The 21,482-nt window shown below is 40.3% G+C and overlaps 1 protein-coding gene and 1 long non-coding RNA gene across 2 annotated transcripts; both read left to right on the top strand.

Annotated features, from left to right (window-relative positions):
- Nucleotides 1-624: 624 nt before the first annotated feature.
- LOC115771067 (charged multivesicular body protein 5) lies at nt 625-1,838 on the top strand. The gene is made up of 5 exons (XM_030716619.1): nt 625-787; nt 846-997; nt 1,052-1,217; nt 1,277-1,507; nt 1,565-1,838. Exons 1-5 carry the CDS (start codon nt 719-721, stop codon nt 1,625-1,627), a joined length of 681 nt encoding a protein of 226 aa, XP_030572479.1. The 5' UTR covers nt 625-718; the 3' UTR covers nt 1,628-1,838.
- Nucleotides 1,839-17,695: 15,857 nt separating this feature from the next.
- LOC115771072 lies at nt 17,696-21,435 on the top strand. The gene is made up of 2 exons (XR_004018916.1): nt 17,696-18,044; nt 21,381-21,435. It is a non-coding gene; the product is annotated as an uncharacterized LOC115771072 (long non-coding RNA).
- The last annotated feature ends 47 nt before the right edge of the window (nt 21,436-21,482 follow it).

The raw sequence follows: 21,482 nt of genomic DNA on the forward strand, positions 1-21,482 counted from the left end.
TATTGCTGGATGCTGCAACAATCTGTCTGCTTTTATAGTAGAGTTGTCTTTCAATTAGTTCGAACGAACGAGCAAAAGGAACCTGTTCGCCGATTCGCGCTCATTCGGTTCGTTTAAATAATTGTGTTTGTTACAGCTAAGCTGTCGTGTTTTTGTGTTTCCTTAATTTATTTATTTATTTACTTGTTAGCTTAGTCAAATCAACTCGCATGTCGGCAAAACAATGTCGGAAATGATGCACATTACGTTCGCTTTTTATAAATAAAAAATAAAACTACTGAGCGTGTGCGTTCAATTGAACTAAAATGCACAACTCTAATAGTTTATGCATTTTCCTAGAGATGGCGAACAGTTAAACACTTGCGATGAACACTAATCGATTTTAAGTATATATATATTATTAATATCATGTGCTTACATATTTTATTGCAAATATGTGCTTAATTTTTTAAATATATTATAAGAGACAACATTACGTAAATACATTCGTAACAGCTCTTATATATATTATATATACTCTATGCGATTAGTATGAGTTGCGTGCCAGGGCTGACAAACATGTTCGATATTTTCGCTGCATGCGATATTTGCGTTGCCTATCGATAACAATTTACTGCTCAGATGTTTACAACTTAAGCAAGAATCAGAAAATTAGTCATCAAACAAAATTCGCGTTAAATTGTTCAAGTTTTTGTTAAATACAACCGCAAAGCACAAAATGAACCGACTTTTTGGACGTGGAAAGCCCAAGGAGCCCGGACCAAGTCTAAATGACTGCATTTCAGGCGTAAGTAACACTGTGAATCCCCAAAAGTCGTTTAACTCTATGAATATATCCATTGCAGGTGGACGCGAGGGCCGCAAATATTGAGGAGAAGATTGCGAAGCTGGAGACAGAACTGCGTAAATATCGCGAACAAATGAGCAAAATGCGCGAATCTCCAGCGAAAAACTCAGTTAAACAAAGGGCGCTGCGTGTGCTCAAACAAAAGAAGGCGTAATTGTTATCAATCCCCAGCCAGGCCCAAATATTTATTGCGTCTTTTTGCAGCTATGAGCAACAAGCCGAATCTCTGCGCAATCAGTCCTTCAACATGGAGCAGGCCAACTATGCCGCCCAATCGCTCAAGGATACTCAAGCCACGGTGGCCGCCATGAAGGACGGAGTCAAGCAAATGAAAACTGAATACAAAAAAATCAATATCGATCAAATTGAGGTACGTTTCCTCACTTTGTTTACACGCTAAAGGCCTGTCACGCTCGGTTATCTATGCAGGACATACAAGACGACATGGCCGACATGTTGGAGCAGGCCGATGAGGTGCAGGAGGCGCTCGGCCGCACCTACGGCATGCCCGAGGTGGATGATGACGATCTGCAGGCCGAGCTGGATGCCTTGGGCGATGAAATGGCCCTGGACGATGATTCCAGCTACTTGGACGATGTTGTTAAGGCGCCCGAAGCGCCAGACAGAGAGCCAGGCGCCGACAGTGTTAAGCCCGGAAAGGTAGCAGCATGCAAAGAAAATTAAACAATTATAATACAAATCGAATGCCATTTGCAGAGCACCATTGAAACGGATGAGTTTGGCCTGCCAAAGATACCGACCTCTTTGAAGACGACATAGATACCCTCACTCATATATATGTATCTATATATATATGTGCATGTTCATATTAAATCCAAAAATGAAAGCCACGCCAGGCACGCTTTTGTTTCCATGCAGTTTGTAAAAAATAACAAAAGCCGTTTAAGTTTATTCACACCATGCTTTATATATTTTGTATGCATTTTCGTTATGTTCTGAAGCAGGCCTATTAAAAGGTTTTGTACACTGACGCTCTCTCTTTTGCTGTTCTCTTAGCGTCGCGTTGCGATTGCAATGCGCTCTCTTAAGTGCAAAAGCAAAAGTTAATCATGCGGCTGACGCTGTTGTCGCCTCTCTCACTCTCTCTCTCTCTGGCACACATACACACGCGCGCAGCCTATCTGCGAGCGCGCTCGCATTGGCGCTCACACACACAAGCGCAGCGACGTGCATGAAGGTAACTGAGCTTTGAAGTTCAGAGCATGAACTTGAGCGGCCGCGCGCGTGTCTCTGCCGCTGTGAATGCTTGCCTGTGTGTGTATGTGTGTGTTGGTGTGTCTCAGTGCACTGCTGTGTGCAAAAATAACGCGTTCGCTTGCGTTTAGTCTTCATCTGACTGCTGTAACGGACGGTCGCAAATTCCGAACGAACTGGGCAACACATTCGATCACAGCAGCTACACATATAAAAAAAAAACCTTCGCCCCAAAAAATCAAATCAAATCAAATACAAAAACAACAACAAAATCCAATCGCCAAACGTAATTGTTAACGCAGCGTCAAAACGCGCGCGTTGCTGCCGTCTAACCCGTTCACAACCCACCACCACCCCCCCGCGCTCAAAAACCAAACCAACTGACAGTTAGCCGGGCTAACGCATCGTCCTCGTCTTAACAAAAATTTGCCGTCGTAAATAAGTTGAATTAAAATGCGTTACAAGTGAAATATGTGTGCCGCATATAGTGTATTTGTGTGTGTCTGTGTGCTCATTAGAGTTAAATCTGATTCCTGATCTGAATCGGAATCTGAGTTGTATCTGAATTCACTGCCAAAATGCCACGCAATTGGCAAGAGTCTTGTGTAATTGTATTTTGACATCGCCCACACTGCCCAACAGCGATTTCCGCAGAGTGCCTCGAAAGTGTTATTATTATTATTATTATTAGTAGTAGTAGTATTGTTGTTGTAGATTCTAAATGCACATATACGCAATATTTACAATTGTTTTCATATGCAAATATTTGCCCAGCAGCCATTTGTAGCTGCTAAACAAAAAAAAAAAAAAAGTGCAACCGTTAATCAAAAGATAAACAAAAAAAAAAAAACAAAAAGTCATCGCATTCTAACTGGAAACATAATGGATATACCCCAAATTGGATTACTTCTGTTTCAAATGGTAAGCAAAAGCCACAGCTCTAACGGTACATATTGCGCATACGCAGCGTGCGCCGTTTGGGCATATTTAGAATTCAACTCGGTAAATAATCCAGTGTTGCATTATGCCAGAGTTTGCCAAATGGAGGGGTGAGTTGGGGGGGGGGGGGGGGGGGGGGGGGGGGGCAAAACAAGTGCAAAACAAAATGCAGGAAGCAATTCGCAAGTGGCAAACGCAAAAAAAAAAGCTTTCTATGCTCACATTTCGTCATCACAAACATACATATGCATGTGTGTGTGTGTGTGTGTGTGTGTGTGTGTGTGTGTGTGTGTGTGCGTGATATATGCATGAAAGTTCAGGAAAATATCAGCAAATACTCAGATACAAATTGATGTGTGAGTGCATTTAGCGACTACATATGTGCATTGGTGAATGGAATGATTCATCTAAACTGTAGAAAATGTATATATACGCGGATATTATATATATAATATATATATATATGTATATATATACGGGTATTATTTGCAGTTCCTCTCGAACTGAACAGCAGGAAATTCTTACAAAGAAAGTATTATAATTTTTAGTATTTTTTATAACATATTATTAAACGAACTAAAGCTTAAACAATTCTTCTAACTATAATTAATATTGAGTTAATTATTTTGATTAAATCTTATATTTAAAACCAGTTGCTGCTCGAATTTGAGCCATGATTCATTCGAGTTTTTCCGAATTTGCCGAATTTCCATTTTGCAACAAATTGATGGACTGCTTTTTTCTTTGAGGGATTGGTAGTGGTGAGCGAGGGGGGGGGAGGGGAAGGGGAAGGGTATGGGCTGCTTCTCGTGGACGACTCGAATTACAGCTTGGATCGTAGTGTCAGAGCTAGAGCAATGTCCCACTTTTTCGGCTTGAAAATTACAATTTACCAATAATTAAAATTCGATACAAAAGAAGCTATAAAAACTGCTAACAACAGCGCAAATGTTGAGTTTTTTTGTTGTTGTTGTTGTTGTTTCTTATATTATTTATGCTTATGTCGATTAAGTTTTGCGTTTTAATATGGCTAATCGAGACGTATAACCAAATATTGGCAATGCAAATGATGGGTGCGACCTTCGACACGAAAGTGACGAGCCAATAAATTATAAAAAATACAAATTCAAGCCGAGATCAAGCGGCAGACTCTCAGATCTCGAATCAAGAAATGCTCGTCAAAGTTATTTGATATTTTTTCAGTTTTTTGGAGACAATGTGAGTTGTTATTTTCTGGAAATATGCGCAAGTTCGATATTCTTTAAAGATTTAAATAAACAATTTTTAAGTAAATTTATTCTTGATATGCAAAAAAACCAATAAAAATATATATTTTTAACATCAGATGATAAAATAAGCTTGTTTAAATAAATATTTTTTTATTTTTTTTCTTTATTTTTTTGTTTTTAATATGAGAATAATTATATGAGAAACTGATTTATATATATTTAATTTTATGCTAATTTCTTATTTTATTATTATTTTTAACTTATGTAGTTTATTTCAATTAGAAATATTAATTTTTTTTAATAATTATTCATTATTTTTTTAGTTTTGTTAAATTTAATTGTGTTTTTTTTTTGACCTATTCAAAAGTATTTAACAACAGAAAGCTCTAGAAATCCTTCATTTTGTTTGTCTTACATTTGTTTTCGCGCACAAAAGTATTGGCAATTAAATATTATCTAATTTAATTTATAGTTTTTTTTTCAATATATCGTCTAATATATAATAATTTGATAATTTTTATGCGATTATTAGCTATTCGTGCAAGCAATCCAATTATTTTTATAAGAGTTTTGGCAGTTTTCAATAAGAATATGGATTTCAATATTAGCACTGATTGGTCACACCTTTCTTTGCCAAAACGCAACTCATATTATAAATATAGTTGTCAACACTGTTAACTGTATGAGCATATATGTACATACATAAGCAAATAGGTTATTTGATTTGAACGTTTAAATATGACAAATTCCCATATTTCATCTAATTAATTTACATTTTTGCTATACGGACTCAGCTACGCTTTCTACTTCCCTGAAAGGTCACTTCGCTCGCGTGCAGCAGGTCACAATTCGATTTCACCACGAATTCGCTGACGATTACCAACACTGACCAGCCTCACAATCAAGCAAGCAAAACCCAAATGCGAATCAAAAACAAAAAACCCTCAAAATATCAAATGAGACATGACAAAAGGCGCCTGGCGAGAGATTTTACCGTTTGTTGTGATTGTTGCCGATTGGCCGATTGGCTCGAGTGCTCCTGTGCTTCAGCTCTTCTACTAATCCCCCTCCTCCTCTTCCTCCTGCTTCTTCTTCTCCCTCTCTCCTGCTTCTTTCGTTTCCCTTGCAGTTCTGCTATTCAGTTCGTAGTCAATCAATTAGCGCCTTTGCATATGGCTGCTGTTCTTTTGTTATTGTTGCTCTTCTAATGCTCAAGCATAAGAGAGCGAGCAGGAGCTTGCCAAAGAGAGCGCGATCTAAACGAAAGGCAATGAACGCGAGCGCGTATTTTGCCGTTGTTGTTGTTTTTGTTGCCTTTGGATTGGCGCGCTCTGCCTTTGTGCGCCTGTGTGTGTGTGTATGTGTGTGTGTGTGTGTGTTCGCAAACACGCTGCTGTAAAGCTTTTGGCGTTTTCTTCCGATAACGGACACACACACACATGGACTTGTGCCTGTGTTTGTGTGTGTGTGTGTGCCTCGCGTCAGTTCGCGTCAGTTTTTCCTCCCCGGTGTCGCATGACCCTGGCCTGCTATTGAAGCTAGACACATTCGGAGGCCAATATAAAGCGCAACCATTCAAAATATATACTAAGCATGTTGCCGCCGATGTCGGCAACAAATGCACATGTGCATGCATGCATGCATGTGTGTGTGTGTGTGTGTGTGTGTGTGTGTGTGCATGCTTATTATTGTAGTACAAACCTTATGCAGTTGTAATTGTGCGGGCATTCGATACTGTTTCAATTGTTGTTGTTGTTGTTTTTTCTAAATTGAGCAATGGGCGTTTCATTCATTGTAAAAATTGGAAAGCTAAAAGCAATTTAAATAGGCTAAAAATATAAATCCAAATTCAAATCGTTCAATTTTCATAATTTTCCTCAAATAATAATCAATGCAAATAATATTGTTAAGACAAATATATTTCATCTGCTAACAAAGTCTTTTCTTTTCTAAATGTTTACAGATACCTTTCATTTAATTAGTATTAATCGTAAGCCATTCAGCATTTCTTGTCAGCTTATAAAATTTGCTCCATAAATAGTTTTTGTGGCATGATATCTGCTGCCAATTGTGGACTTTGTTCGATAAGAAAGCAATTAGTTTGGGGCTTGGGATTAGTGGAACGCGAGAACAAATAACGCAAGCTACTTCAAATGTGCATATTTTGTCAATTTTTGTCTATTTCGCTTTTAACTGAATGCTATTGTTTTTTTATATTTTAATCAAACCCGTTTTGAGCAGACGCATTCGCAAGGTTTCCATTTCTTGAGATGCGCAGAGAAGAGCAGTTATATATATGTATTTATTCTTATGAACATGTCAGCTCAGATACTTGATAGGTAATTCCCCGTGCAAGCAGCTGCGACACAAGTTTTTTTTTTTTGGGCAACATATTTGTCCAAGCGTTAACTTGGCCGAATGATAAGCGTACAGCGTACAGCGTGGCGTATGCTTGATAAAGCGCAACCTTAGAAATTATTACGTATACGTCAAGTGTGCAGCCAACAAACAGCTGGATTTGTGTTTAGGGTTAGAAGCCAACGGCCTTGAAAATGCCTCAGCCAGACGAAAACTAGTTCTAACAAAAATATAATCCATGCCATCGCAGACGCATCAACTTAAAGTTAAAGCGAGAGAGAGAGAGAGTGAGAAGGGTGGGGAGGGGGGTGGGGCAGAATCTGTCTGTGTTTAGCCTGAAGTCACGTTTGGGTTTTGTTGTAGGTCTGCGACCGACCAATTTATTGTTTCAGGCAGCATTTAAATGGTATTGCTTGTTGCCGCTGCTTGCGGCAAGCTCAACATCAAAATACGTACGTACGTCGCGAAACCTAGCAAAAAGCACATACTGCTAACTCGACGCAAAACTGCGGATCAGTTTTCGGTTTTGAATTCGTTTCGTTTTTTGTTTTTTTGTGAAGCTGCTGCCCCCACAACAACGCAGACAACATTCGGCACATTGAGGTTCAAGGTGACCACGAAACGGCGCTCGTCAAGGCCAAGTGCAAGCCAAGCTCTTGATTATGCATGCTTGAGACACACAGCTACGCGCACACACATGTGTGTGCGTGTGTGCTTAGTAGGCCTCAGCAAGTTGCACAGCACGTGCTTAGGGCAAGATTTTTGAACAGTTTTACAACACACCAAAATAGTCGACCAAGCGTTGCTCTACACTCATGAGAAGAAGAAAAAAAGCTTAAGCTTCGGCAAAGTTCTGCCTGCGTCAAGCTGCGGCTTAAGGCGCCCGAAAATCAAATTCACATTCACATTCAGCTTCAGTTTCGGCAAATGCCAGCGAGTCGCACACACTCATACACACGCACACACATGCACATAGGCAGCCGAAAAAATCATGACCTTCCGCAATGCCAGCAGCAGCAACAGTTGCCGTTCGCCCTCTCCCTCTCTCGCACTGTGTGTGCCTTCGTGAGCGACGCTTTCGGTGAGCGCCGTGGCTAGCTTTTTTTTTTTTTTGGCAATGCGTGAGCGCACACACACACACACACACACAGACAGACGCAGACAGAGGCAAAGAGTGCGCTGCTCGAAAATAAGGCCAAGGTTACTCACCTTGATTAAGACCGTATGAACGAGCCGAACTAAAGCATAAAGAAACGTAGAGTAGAAGTCGCTGGGCCAGAAGTTGCTGTCGCCGTCGCCGTCGCAGTCAGCAGCGGCAGCGGCAGCAGCAGCAGCGTTTTATTTTGCGCTCTTCTCTTCTTATTTTATTTTAATGCCCGTTGCTGTTGTTGCTGTTGTTGTTGTTTCTGCTGCTTAATGACCTTGCCCAAAAAGCTTCGAGCATAATAATTAACAGCAACCTGAAGTGGAGGCTAACTAAGCCGTTGCCGCGTAGAATCAAGCAACGAAAACGAAACTGAAATTAATTGCCGTTCTTGTTGTTGTTGTTACCTCGACTCTGCTGCCACCGCCGGAAGCGGCCCTGTGTCGTCAGAGTTCAACGCCAGGATCAGTGTCATTGCTTTGGCAGCGACTGCGACGTCAGCGTGCATTGACGCGTCCAGCTGTGAGTGCGAGTACGTTCACTTTATGCCCAAATATCAGGTCCTCTTGCTCGCTCTCTCTATCTGTCTCTCTCTCTGTCTTACTCACACGCTGCGCAGTTATTTTTAGTATGAATTCTGTAATATTCTAGAAATGACAGGCACATATAAAATTAATTTAATTAACGTATAAAATGTAAACAAATGTACAAATAAAAACACAACAGTGCAATGTTTATGCATGCACAACGCGTCGTATGCGCAATATTTCAGGCATTTGTTAGAACTGTAAAATGCCGCGTACAGTTTGAGCGGCACACATGCGCTTGTCAAACTGTTACACGCGCCGCACTTAATGCCGCCCCAAGGCTTTCATAGTTTGAGCGGCGCTGATCAAATCGCGCGCGCCTATCTCAATAGCCCCCAAATGCGGCAGCGCCTGTAGCACACTATTATCGCGCGCACACACACACACGCACACAAATACAACAACACAAACAACAACAACAAAACAAATTTAGCCTTAGTTGAGGTCTTGCCATGGCACCTCGAAATTGCAAATGCAATAACAATAAAAACTAACATCAAATGCACATGCAAAAATGCAATAGCAATAGGCCAGAGCAGCATAGCAAGAGCAAAACAACTCCCGCGCTTTTGTTTTAGTATTCGTGCCAGTGTGTGTGTGTGTGTGTGAGCAGTGAGAACGTGCGAGAGAGCTGCATCGCGTGCTGTTACTCTTTGGCGCTTTTACACGCACACTGCTAAATTTAGTTCAATGAAATTGTGCCTGCTGCATTTCAGGCCCCAACAACTCTTTGGCACTTTTGCTCTTATGCCAAAACGCAGCGCTCTTTTTTGCGCGCGCGTTCACTCTCGCGCGCTCTCGCTCTCACTCTCTCTCTTTCTGTCGCTCTGTGTGTATTGCTTTGTTTTTGTTTTGCTGGCTGACTGGCTGGCAGCTAGTGCAATGACTACGCTGCGAACGACTCGGACTCGCTAATGATGTTGCCGTTGCTGCTCTGCGAATGATGATGATGATGGTTATCGAAGGTCTTTCACCCGAACTCGGTCATTGGCGTACATTTGTGTGCTGCTGCCTCTGCTGCCGCTGCCGCTGCTGCTGCTGCTGCTGCTGCTACAGCTGCCGCGGCTGGCGCTGCTGCTCGCAAATCCAGAGCTTTTCAAAGTGTACATGTCGCAATTTCTTAAGAAAGTTCAATTACCCCAAACAATCAGATTTACTGTCTGTTTTTTGATGCATACACTCGACGTCAGCGTCGACAGCGGCGCGACGTCAACTGTGACTGCGTCAGTGGCGTCGACGCTGCTCGTTCATTTGCTTCATTCGCTGCAGTTTTACTGTATTTGTTATTGTTGCCGCTGCCGCTGTCGCTGTCGCTGCCGCTGCTTTGGCTGCGGCTGCGGCTGCTGCTGTTGCAGTTTTCTAATGTTGCCTGGCATGTTGGGCATGGGCATGGTTGGGGGCTTGAGGCTCGGCCAGTTTTATGGCCCTGTCCATGGTGCGGGGCATCTTCAAATGTTTGCTGTGCGCGCTGTTGTTGTTGTTGTTGTTGTTGCTGCTGCTGCTGATGTTTATTTGCGTTTGCGGCGTCGCATTCAATGTGAAATTTCGTTGTTTTATGTCCTGCAGCAAATGCAACTGCAGCAGCAGCAGCAGCAGCAGCATGCACTTTTGATTTTGAGTTTTTTTTTCTCTTGCTTGGCTTTGCTTATTTTTTGGGGCCAATCGCATTTGCAGCGAATTCGTAATCTCGCCGCGAGCTGCGCACTTTCGCTTTGCGAGGGCGGAGGGGAGGGAAGGGGCAGGGTGCAGATCCTAAAGCTAAGCCCAGTGCTTGGCAACAGATCTTCTTCTTCTTCTTTCTCTGTTTTTTGTTTCGTTCAATTTAGATGATTGTGCTAAATGTTAATCTGTAAATATATTTAATAGCTATTCGCGTGCAATGCTCCCAATATTCTCATTTAATTAGTTCATTCTCTAATAAATAAATATTATTATTATTATATTATTTACTGAGCTTAATCGGAATTTAAGTTTGTTTCTTGTAAAATCGGAATAACTTTTGGCTATATATCGCATTTATTTATATACGAATACGTGTTTTTCCAGTTGCTCTGATTGCTTAAAGCAAAAATACATATAAGATCTGTTGAAATAAAAGTAAAAAAAATATATATTTTTTATATTATTTATATTTTTTTTTACAATAGTTTATATATATTTTATATTATGTATAAAAATATAAATACATTGCCATAATTTCCTTTTTATAACATAATCAAATTTCCCATTAAAAAAGTCCTTTACTTGCAAAATGTTAACAAAACTTTTACCATATAGATATGAGATATATGTAATATGTTTAACTAGGACATTTATCTTTCACTATAACTTTAAAAATAGAAAACTTATTAGATTTTCTACAAATTTCGTTAAAGTTATCAAATTTCAATCAAAATTGACTTTGCTCAAAATATCCCTAATTACAGTTAGAATCAGACGGGTTGGGAAATTTGCTTGAGCACGTTCTAAAATAAATTCCCAGCCCTTTTGCACTTGGTACTTTTGAAGGCTTTTCTCTTTGATCTCATTTCGCTTAATACATTTCGTTTTTATTTTGCTCAAAATGTTGGCCATCATTTTCAAGTTTACCAAACATTTGCAAATGCCTCTCCTCGCCACCCTCTCCCCCTGCTGCTGCTGCTGCTGCTGCTCTTGTTGCAGTTGCCTAATCGACAGTTGCAACTTTCAAACAAGTTTAGTACCTCGATCCGCGGCTCCAGCTCCAGCCCAGCTCCAGCTGCAGCTCCCAGCTCCCAGCCTGTCTCCAACTTGGCCATTGGCCAAGTGCATTGTGTTTGTATCCGAGGCGTTCGTCCCCCCCCCCCCCCCCCCCCTCCCCGTCTCGCTGGGCAGGAATTTTTGGTGTGTTTTGTGTGTTGTTTTTGTTGCTTTTGCAATTTTCCATGTTGCATTATTTTTGCCTTGGCTCTTGTTATATATTTCTTCTTGTGTTTTCATTATTTTTTTTTGGCAACGCGCAACTTTCGTTGAATTTATATATTTTTGATATTTCCTTTTTTTATTGCTTGCATTAAGAAAACTTGCTTGCAAGTGCAATAAAATATTATTGAAATAATAAATAAAGCAAAAGAAAAAGTGAAAACTGTGCATGCAAATCCGTTAAATATGAAATGCATAAATTGCACTCAAAAAAAAAAAAACCCGCTCAAATAATTCGCCTTGCGCTTGAGTCATTGCATTGAGTCGCTGCACATTTTGTTTTGTTTGTTTTGCTTTTTGTTTTATTTTGCGCATATTTTTTTTTGGGTGCATTAAACGGCAAATTGTTTCGTGGGATCAACACACACACACACACACACACACACAAACGCACACAAAGTGCGTTGATCTCGCGACGCGTCGGCAGCACAGCTGCAGCGCCAGCGTCAGCGCTGGCAGCACGCAGCAGCGCTTTTATTTAAGTTTACAAAAGTGAATGAATTGCCGAGCTGCCGCTGCGTCTGCTGCGTCTGCTGCATCTGCTGCGTGCGCTGCTCGCGTGGGCGTAGGCGTAAGCGTCGCTTGGCCCTGTGCTGCATGGAATTGGCTCAATAGTGAGTAACAATTAATAAATAATTAATTAGTCAGCCGCTTGAGTCATTGCCAAAAGGCAATCAATCTGCCGCTGCACAAGGCTGCAGCTTTGGCGCACTCGACCAACTCACTCACTCACTTCACTTCACTTCACTTCACTTTGCACTCATTTCACTTCACTCAACGCGAAAGCAAAAGCAAAACAAAAATTTTGCCAGCCGTTGCCGTTGGATTTTGTTGCTCTTCGCTGCGCCGCTTCACAATGCATTTGTGTGCGTGTGTGTGCATGTGTGTGTGTGCTTGTGTGCGCGGCTTGCATGTGTGCGTTTGTCTGTGTACGTGTGAACTCTGCTTTTGACCGACGGAGGCAATGTTGTTCGTTGACCTTTCCCAAGTGCTGCTGCTGCTGCTGCTGTTGTTGTTGTTGTTGCTGTTGCTGCCATGAAAGGAGCGCGGAGTGCGAGTGCGCGTCGTAAGTTGTGGGCGCACTGCGAAAGGCTGCTGCTGCTGCTGCTGCTGTTGTTGTTGCTGCTGCTGCTGCTGGTGCAGCTTACGCAGCGTCATTGTTGTTGGCTTTTGTTTCATATTTCGGCAAAAAGTTTCCTTGGTCATTAAACTCTTATTTTTAATGCAACGACCTTCCGTGCGATCGACGGCACGAATTTCAATTGAAGTTTTGCGCTTTTGCTTTTTGCTTTTTTGAAGAAGTAATCGCGTTATTGAAATTAAATTCGTACGCGGCGACAGAAGTGTTGCCGTGGGCTAGGTTAAAATACGTACATGTGCATGTGTGTGTGTGTATATGTGAGCGCCTTGAATGTGAGCAGTGAACCTGAGCGACTTTTGCTTGGGCCCTCAACTAGCGAACACACAGGTTGAAGGTTCACATATTGAACTTTTCAAGCATGGTCAAGCTGAAGCTCTTTATCATATAACATTCATGCTCCATTTACATACACACATAATACATAATTAATGTGTACGTTCTTTTTGAAAAAGGCGCGCGCGTGGCAATTCCCCATTTTGCGAATTACCTCATGCATAATATAGCTTTTGGTTTTTAAATCATTTCACAATGAAAAGTAAAATTGTTGCAACGGTGCATCGGCAGCGACGACAAACAAAAGCAACAGCAAAACCAAATCTTACGGTATTTGCACTTTTTATTTAACAATGCAGCACAGCAACACAGCAGCAGCAGCAGCAGCAGCGGCAGCGGCAGCACCGTTGAATGAAGTCAGCGCTTAACGTAAGAGAGCTGCGCTCGAAAGAGCGCACTTTAAGCGAATGCATGCAACTGCATGCTCATAAAAGCTCAACACACTCTTGCCGCTGCTGCTGCTGTGTGCGTGTGTGTGTGTGAGAGAGAGCGAGAGAGCGGCAGCCAGTGCAGCAATTGCAAGTGATCTCAGAGCGCTGCGTCTGTGTATGTGTGTGTGCTTTACTGTAAATATTTTTTGCACTGCATTTTGCCGGCGCGCTTTTCAAAGTTTTCGTCTAATGCAAGTGTCTTTGTTTCTGTGTGTATGGGTGCGCGCATGTGTGTGTGCGACTAGCGACTAACTTGTTTCTGTTATTGTTGTTGTTGTTGCTGCTGCTGCTGCTGCTGCCGTCGTCGCCGCCGCCGTCGCATTCGACTTTTCAATGAGTCAATCCTTGAAATGTTGACTTCCTGATACGCATATGACTATTGAACAAGTTTGCTTTGTTAGATTTTTTGAAGGTTGCGTATTTTATACACACACACACACACACAAGTATGTGTGCAGCGGCTAACAGACATAGAAACATACATTTTGTAGTTAGATACATGCCTTTTGCTTTTTGTTTTTGTCTAAGGTTAGTAGCGCTTGACTATTCCGTTTTTATAGCATTATGTATTTCATTTTGAATTTACAGTTTAACAACAACAACAACAACAACAACAACAACAGCAACTAAAGGCGCGTCAGCTATTTGTGCGACACTTAAGATTTTTCTATGTTCTCTATTATATTCACATTATGTACATGTGTGTGTGTGTGTGTGTGCCTTGCCTGTTGTCTTAATTCTTATGCCGCTCGAATCGCACTGTTTATGGCAGTGCATAAATTTTCCATTTAGCATATGAATTTATGTTTATTTCATGAAATTTATTTCAAATGCAATTCGCGCTCAGTTCTTTGTTAGTTTTTCATAGTTTTGTCATCATATTTTAAAACAATTCTTAGTCTCAGTCTCTGCACACAAGCTGGCAGATTAATCAAGATAGCGAAGGTTAATTATAATACTTAAAACCATTTCAACATATTCAAAAATTGTCTCAGTTTAACGTTTAATATAAGGTTTGTTAATTAATTCACTGCCTGAAATGTCCTTGAAGTAAACTTTGAATATTTTGTGCATTTTCCAACACTTGAAATATTTTTATAGATATTTGCATTAGACTTTTCTTTGTTTTCTTTGTGCCTGTGCTCTAATTAACTTTTAACCTTCGACATGTGCGTATGTGTATTTGCGTGTGTGTGTGTGTGTGTGTGTGTGTGTGTGTGTGTGTGTGTGTGTGATGTAGGCAAATTCCAATGATCTGTGCCTCTAGCACCGTCCAATCAATTGGTTACGTGTAATAAAAATTTACTCATTACCAATTCGATTACAAATCTACCGTTAAATCGCATAGCATATCGAGACACGACTGTTAGACGATCCATTTGTTCGAGATTTAAAGCAAAATAGGCTCGGCTTTTAAATTACCTGAGTCTCAAGCGCGCGCGTCTGTGTGCGAGTGTGTGTGTGTGTGAGTGTGTGTAAGTGTTTGTTTGTGATAGGCCACAAAGGTGCGTGCAACAACAACATTAGCTACGCCCTTGGGCGGGCAACCTGTAACAACAACAACAACAACAACAACAACAACAGCGAAACACCCTGCACAACCACATTAGTGGGCATTAGCGACTCAAGGGTCGTCTAGTCTGGGTCTGTTGTCTAGACAGGGGTGAGGGAAGGGGGGAAGTGGGGGGTCTGTATTCGACCTTAAACTTGAATCGATCAGAACAGAAGGTTACAACAAACAAACAAAAAAACAAATAAAACATAAAGTGAAATAGAAAAAAATCGACTTGCCATGCAACTATTTTTATTTTTTTTTTCTATTTTCGCCTTTTGTGCGGTTAAAAACTGGAGAAAAATCATTTGGAGGAAGGTTACGAATTGCCCACTTGCTAAATTGTTTATATTTTTTTTGATAAATTTAATTTGTGTGACTCAAGTGTTAAATAGTTGGCAACGAACAAAAGTTAGCTTAATTAGTTAAAGGACGCTCGACACGCTCTATGTAAATTAACAAAAATTTGCCCGACTGGCAAACACCCTAACCGCAAAATCTTAACTATTTGCCATAAAAAAAATACAAATTTATAATAATAATACAACTTGAAGCTAACATAAACAACATCTGGCGAATGACCTTGAAACATCTGCAAAATCTTTCAACACCTGCTCGACGCGAGCTGGCGTTCAATTCTAACAAGCCGCCATAACCGAAATAATCTCTTATACAACACTGTCGGAAGTGGCTGTGACAAGTGTTGCAAAGCTCAGCAACAACAACAGCAAGATGAAGAAGAAGAAGCAGAAGCAGAAGCAGACGAAAGGCAACAACTATAATTTGAAGCTCTAGCTAAAAATGCGATCTTGAGCGGAACATAAATAATATTTTGTTCAATGAAAAACAATCGTTCTTGTTGTTGTTGTTGTTGTTGTTGTTGTTGTCGCAAAGGCACGAGTCGTCTATGTTCTATACGCACGCACACACTCACACGCATGGAGCTGCATACAAATTATAAAACGAAAGCTTTTATTTTTATACAATTTTTATACGTAGCCATGACAGTGTGAGAAGGTCACGATGCAAACACACACACACACAAACGCTCACGAATACACACAGACATAAATAAATACATACCTAACTACATACAAACATGCTGTGTGCGTATGTATGACAACAACTACTACTACAATGCAAAAGCTAACAGCAACAACAAGAACAACATGGGCAAGCGCTTAAGTAAGAGCAGGCGCGCTAGAGAAACATATTTACGCAGTAAATAAGCAACAACAATGTAGACAAAGCCAAAGACGCCGGCGCTCTATCAGCTATGGCTACCCTATCGCCCCGTCCCCCCCCCCCTGCGCGCCCACGCAACGGCTGAACCGATCAACTCTTTGCACCTTGTCGCGACGCCTTTGTTGAGTCAAAGCCCCAAAGAGCGCAAGTCAAACGCATTTTTTTTTCTTCCAACTATTTGCGTAGCTTTTCGCCTTTGCTGTTGTTGTTGCTGCTGACTAGGCAATAAAAAGCTTATTCTCGAGTTGCGGAGCGACTGCAGCCGAAAGCTTTGCTAAGCATGTTAATAGGTACATAAATATATACAAGCTAAATACATAAGTAGCAGAGTATGTGTGTGTGTGTGTGTGTCTGTGTGTGTGTGTAGTCGTGTGCATAAGCAGCTTCAAGCATCTTTCTTCTACACACAGCTTATCGATATATTAATTGTTCTTTGGGAAATGATGTGCAAAGTACCTTCAAATATGGGAAATTGTGCCTTGACAAATGTCCCTTTTGCTGTGCGAGTGAAGTATATGGGAAATTGTGCATATGGAAGATTGTGACCTCACACTTCATATCCTCTTTGCTATTCAAATGGGGAACAAATGTGAAATTGTGCAAATGGGAAATTGTATATTGGGAAAATGTCCCTTTTTCTGTATGAGTGAAATATATGTGCATATAGGAGATTCAAATCTTCTACTTGAATGGAGAATATATATGAAATTGTGCATATTGGAAATTGTACCTTATTGTACCCTTTCACTGCTTAAGTGGAATATCCCGAGCTCAAGTAAAGCATGTGTACATCACAATCTTCCTTTTGCAGTATGACAGAATTATGTGTTAAATTGCCCATAAGGGAAATTGTGACTCACGAAAATGTTCCTTTCGCCGTATGAGTGGAATATCCCTGGTTCAAGTAAAGCACACATATGAGCACATTTATTTCCGTCAATATCCCTCTTGCGTATGTGGGAAATTGTACCTTTTAAATAGATATGTTGTCTGATTGGGATATATGCTAAATTGTAGCTTGAAATCGGTTCCTTTCGCTGTTTGAGCGGAATATCCCTGGCTCAAGTAAAGCACACATGTGCGCACATTTATTTCCCTCAATATCCCTCTTGCGCATGTGGGAAATTGTACCTTTTAAATAGATATGTTGTCTGATTGGGATATATGCTAAATCGGTTCCTTTCGCTGTTTGAGTGGAATATCCCTGGCTCAAGTAAAGCACACATGTGCGCACATACATAATATATATTTTTTACTGTGTACATCAGATATATGCTTGTCACGAGTTTTGCTCAACCTGTTCGCAATGCCTCGCTTTTGTGAGATTCGCATAACTTAATTCTATAAAATATGCAGCTATATACAAGTTTTAAACATAACTATTAACTGATTATCAATTTCTTTAACAATTCTTTGTTTTTTCCTTTGTTGCAGAGGCCGCCGCACAGCAATCACAGATAGAGAGAGACAGAGAGAGGGAGAGTGAGAGAGTGAGAGCGGGAGAGAGTGGGGAAGGCCCGTGGCCCGCCTAAATGCCACACAGCTCGTGCAAACACCATAAATGCGTGCCCCAAGCGGAAAACTGGGAACACATGCAAATTTGGTCAATGTCAGCCATGTTGCTAATGACAATAAAACTTTATATTTGTACATCTATAGCATACGTTGTAAAATAAAACAGCAGCAAAAGCAGCCAAAGCAGCAAAAGCAGCAACGCTTCCTGCTCCCTGCTCCCTCTTCTTCTTCTACAGCGCGCTCGAGGCAACAACAGCAACAATTGCAACAATTGCAACAAGTGCAACACGCGCGTGCCGCAAATTCAAACTAACAACAACAACAACTTCAACAAGCTACGCAAATTAACAATCAAACATTTTTGGACAACTTTACACTGCCTTCTAGTTTATACAAATTAGTATCTAGCGCAACTTTACATACATACATATGTACAACATATATATACAAACATATATATAGATATATGAGTGGCAAGTGGATAGAAACGTGCCACGATATTTACAACACGTTCTGGATAGGATATATAAATATATATATATATAAAGATATAATATATATATCTGAGGTGAGTTAAGTTTATTATTAATTAACTATTTTGAAAACTTTCACAACTTAATAGATTTCCCTGAGATATTTCCCTTTTTTTCGCCTTTTCTTAAATGAAATTCTGCATATTCAATTTATGCATTTTTTAAATATTATTTCATTCGTATTTTTTGCTTAAAAAACCTTTTTTCGCTTATTTTCTTGAAATTTTTAAAATTTTATTTAAATTTCGAACAAAAAAAATTCCTTTTTAAAAAATATCCCAAGCTGCTTACAGCTCATCACAGCTTCGACTTGTTCAAAATGTCCCAATATTCCTATATAAATTTCCCCAATTTCCCAACTAGCCTGAAGCCTTTTATAACGAAGCCTATTTAAATTTCCCCAAATTTCCCAACTAGCCTGAAGCCTTTTATAACGAAGCCTATTTAAATTTCCCCAATTTCCCAACTAGCCTGAAGCCTTTTATAACTGAAGCTTCCATAACTTTGGCAAAACTTTTTAAAAAAATTAGAATTTTCCAAAATTTGATAAAAAAAAGAATTCCTTGTGCTTTTCTCTTCGTCTAGCTCAAGTTTCAGTCTCCAGTTGGCTTGGTTTGGGATAAACATCGACTATCGAAAATTGAGGAACATGTCAAGCAATATCTTTATGGATATGTACATTAAATTCGTTATAATATAATTCTATTTGGAAGCGGATCACACTGCCTCCATTTCGAGCACTTTTACTTGCTTTTGAGCTCTTTTGTCTTTCTAATTGACAAAGGTGCCACCCCTCCCCCTCTTCCCCTTCACCCACATGTAGCCGCGCCCATTTGGAGAATATTACGTGGAGCAGCACCAGGAAGTGCCTCGAAGCGCTAAGCAAAATGTGCTCTGGTTTGGGCCAAGCGAATGCAGTTCTCTCTGCTGCTGTCTAATCAAAAATTGTGTATACGCAACGTGGCACTGTTATTAGAGGCAAGGCGACGGCAAAGGCGAAGGCGAAGGCGAAGGCAAAAGCGAAGCCAATATTTTGCATAAGCGTCGACATCTTGTAATCAATGTGCATTAGACGACAGCAGCAGAAGATTGGCGCCAGGCAGCAACAACAGCAACAGCAACAACAACAACAGCAACAACAATTTTCAATGCAAACGAAAGCCTTGTGCGCGCTTGTTGTTGTTCTTCTCGTTCGCTTTTCTTTCAAGTTTTCTTCTGTGAACTTGCAGCAGAAAAGTGAATAGCCGCTGCGCCAGCTGCCGCTGCTGCTGCCGCTGCTGCTGTTGTTGCTTGTATTGAATAATGGAAAACGAGTTTTCCGCGCCGCTTGCGCATCACCAAACAACAACAACAACAACAACAACAACAACAACAACAACAACAAGCGCAGCAGCCACAGCAATTGCAAACTGGCATGCAATGGAAAAACCAGCGCAGGCGCAGCCAGCAGCGACGCGTGCAGCGCAGTCAGCAGCAACAGCAACAACAACAGCAGCAATAACAGTGCCAGGCAGCGCAATGCTGTAATGTCAATTACTGTTGTTGTTGCTGTGCAATGGACGCTCTCTCTCTCGCTCTCCACTCTCCACTCTGCACTCTCTCGCTCTCACTCTCGCTGCTGCTGCTGCTGCTGTTGTTGTTGTTGCTGCTGCTGCGCTTTGAAGCTTGCAGCAATCGTTTCATAGTTCAATGTTAACGAACTTTTTGCCAGGCTTGCAGCTGTTGTTGTTGCTGTTGTTGTTGTTGTTGTTGTTGTTGTTAGACTTTCACTTGCATTGGTTTTGGCAGCTTAGAGAGAGCGAAAAGCAGCAACAACTGCAACAGCAACAACAACAACAACAAGTTTGTTGCTTTGCCTGCAGTTCAATAACATGTTATGTAAAAAGCATTTTTGCCAAAGTTGTTTTTTGCGGCTTGTTTTGTTTTTTTTTTTTGCACAAATTTGTTGCAACTCTTTGTTTTTCTTTTTAGCGCTTTTCTTTGCAGCTGTTGCACATTGCCACCCCCCCTCCCCTTGCTATAATTTCGCAGGGCTTTTGTTGTTGTTGTCGTGTCTTCATTCGTAATTCGCAATTTGAAATGTTATTGAACTTTAAACGAAATTAACTTTGATACAAAAGCCTAACCGGAAGCTAAACAAAATGTTAAAAGAAAAAAGAAAAATACCATCAGAAATATCAACAAATAAAATGCGACGACTTTCCATCAACTTTTTAGCTCATCCACAGCTGAAGCTGAGCCAAAAGCCAAAAGCCTGCCACTTGCAGGTTTCGACTTCAATAATTGCCATTAATTGACGCGGAAAAGCAGCTTGGGCTAATTATCTTCAGAGTTGAGAGCTTTGAATGTTATCTGAAAAAAAAGGAATGCCCAGCTTAGTCTAGAAGTTAGCCCTAACCCCGCGCCCCGTTGCTGTTAGAATTCCAGCTTTCTTTTCTGTGAATGTACTTTCTGCTTCCTTCCTTAGTTCCACACTTTGCTTGGCAAATGCATCTTTGATTAACTCGGCTGCCTTTGGTCCGATCTTAATAATATTTTTAGTGCATAAATATAACACATAAATTCGTATGCATACCAAAGCTCAAGGCTCTAGCTTTAAGATGAGCTTGTTTTCCATTTTTCCGGTGCATTCGGCTTAGTTAGCTTAAAAGTGATATATTCTTGAACTGAATAGACTATACGAGTTGCTAGATACAAAACTTGATATGTCTAGCTCTTATAGTTCTCGAGCAAAGAGAAGAGAGAGAATTATAAGAGAGTTATAGACAAATCATGTGGAGCGCCGGCTGCGTATGATATAGGATATGTATGGAAGGCTTTCTTGTTTATCACGATATCTCTGAACAAACCCAACATTGATTAGCTTGATAATACGCTCTACATATCAGACAAATCTTATCATATAGCTGCCATTGGAACAAAAGATCGAAGATCGAAGGAAGATTCTTATAAGGTCGATAAACTTATGACTTAATTTATGGCTCAGGCTCTAGATGAATGTAGCCTCAATATTTAAAAAAAAACATGTCTCAAAATCGATATTTATCGATGTTATTCAAATAATAGGAAATATAGACAAGTAATGTCTAATGAAAATATTTATAAATCGTATTTGAAGTCTTAGAAGGACTCAGCATGGAGTCTCTCTCTATATATAGATTATATATGTATATATAGATAGACTAGATAATGATAGATATATGTTATAGGAAATGCTCTAAGTAAAGCCCCTCCTAGTCCATCTCCTAGAGAATCTTACTGTCTGTCACATACAAAGGCACTTGCGTCCATTTTCTAACTAAATTTTTTAACAAAAAATAAGCATTCATTAAAATTGAATAATATTAAACTATGTTTTCTTTTCATTTCAGACTCTTAGCGCTTAACAGTTGCTACGAAAAAATCCAAAAAAAAAAAGAAAAAAAAGAAGAAAAACTTAACAAATTTAAGCCAAAATAACAATAATAATATAA

The sequence above is a fragment of the Drosophila novamexicana genome, unplaced genomic scaffold (genome assembly GCF_003285875.2).
Source record: "Drosophila novamexicana strain 15010-1031.04,08,12 unplaced genomic scaffold, DnovRS2.1 tig00000024-arrow-pilon, whole genome shotgun sequence".
NCBI classification, from domain to species: domain Eukaryota; kingdom Metazoa; phylum Arthropoda; class Insecta; order Diptera; family Drosophilidae; genus Drosophila; species Drosophila novamexicana.

Bases quoted from the DNA above. Each gene is read 5' to 3' on its own strand.
- LOC115771067 (XM_030716619.1), top strand. From the start codon at position 719: ATGAACCGACTTTTTGGACGTGGAAAGCCCAAGGAGCCCGGACCAAGT. The intron at 788-845 runs GTAAGTAACACT...TATCCATTGCAG, and splicing joins TAAATGACTGCATTTCAGGC to GTGGACGCGAGGGCCGCAAA. The intron at 1,508-1,564 runs GTAGCAGCATGC...TGCCATTTGCAG, and splicing joins ACAGTGTTAAGCCCGGAAAG to AGCACCATTGAAACGGATGA.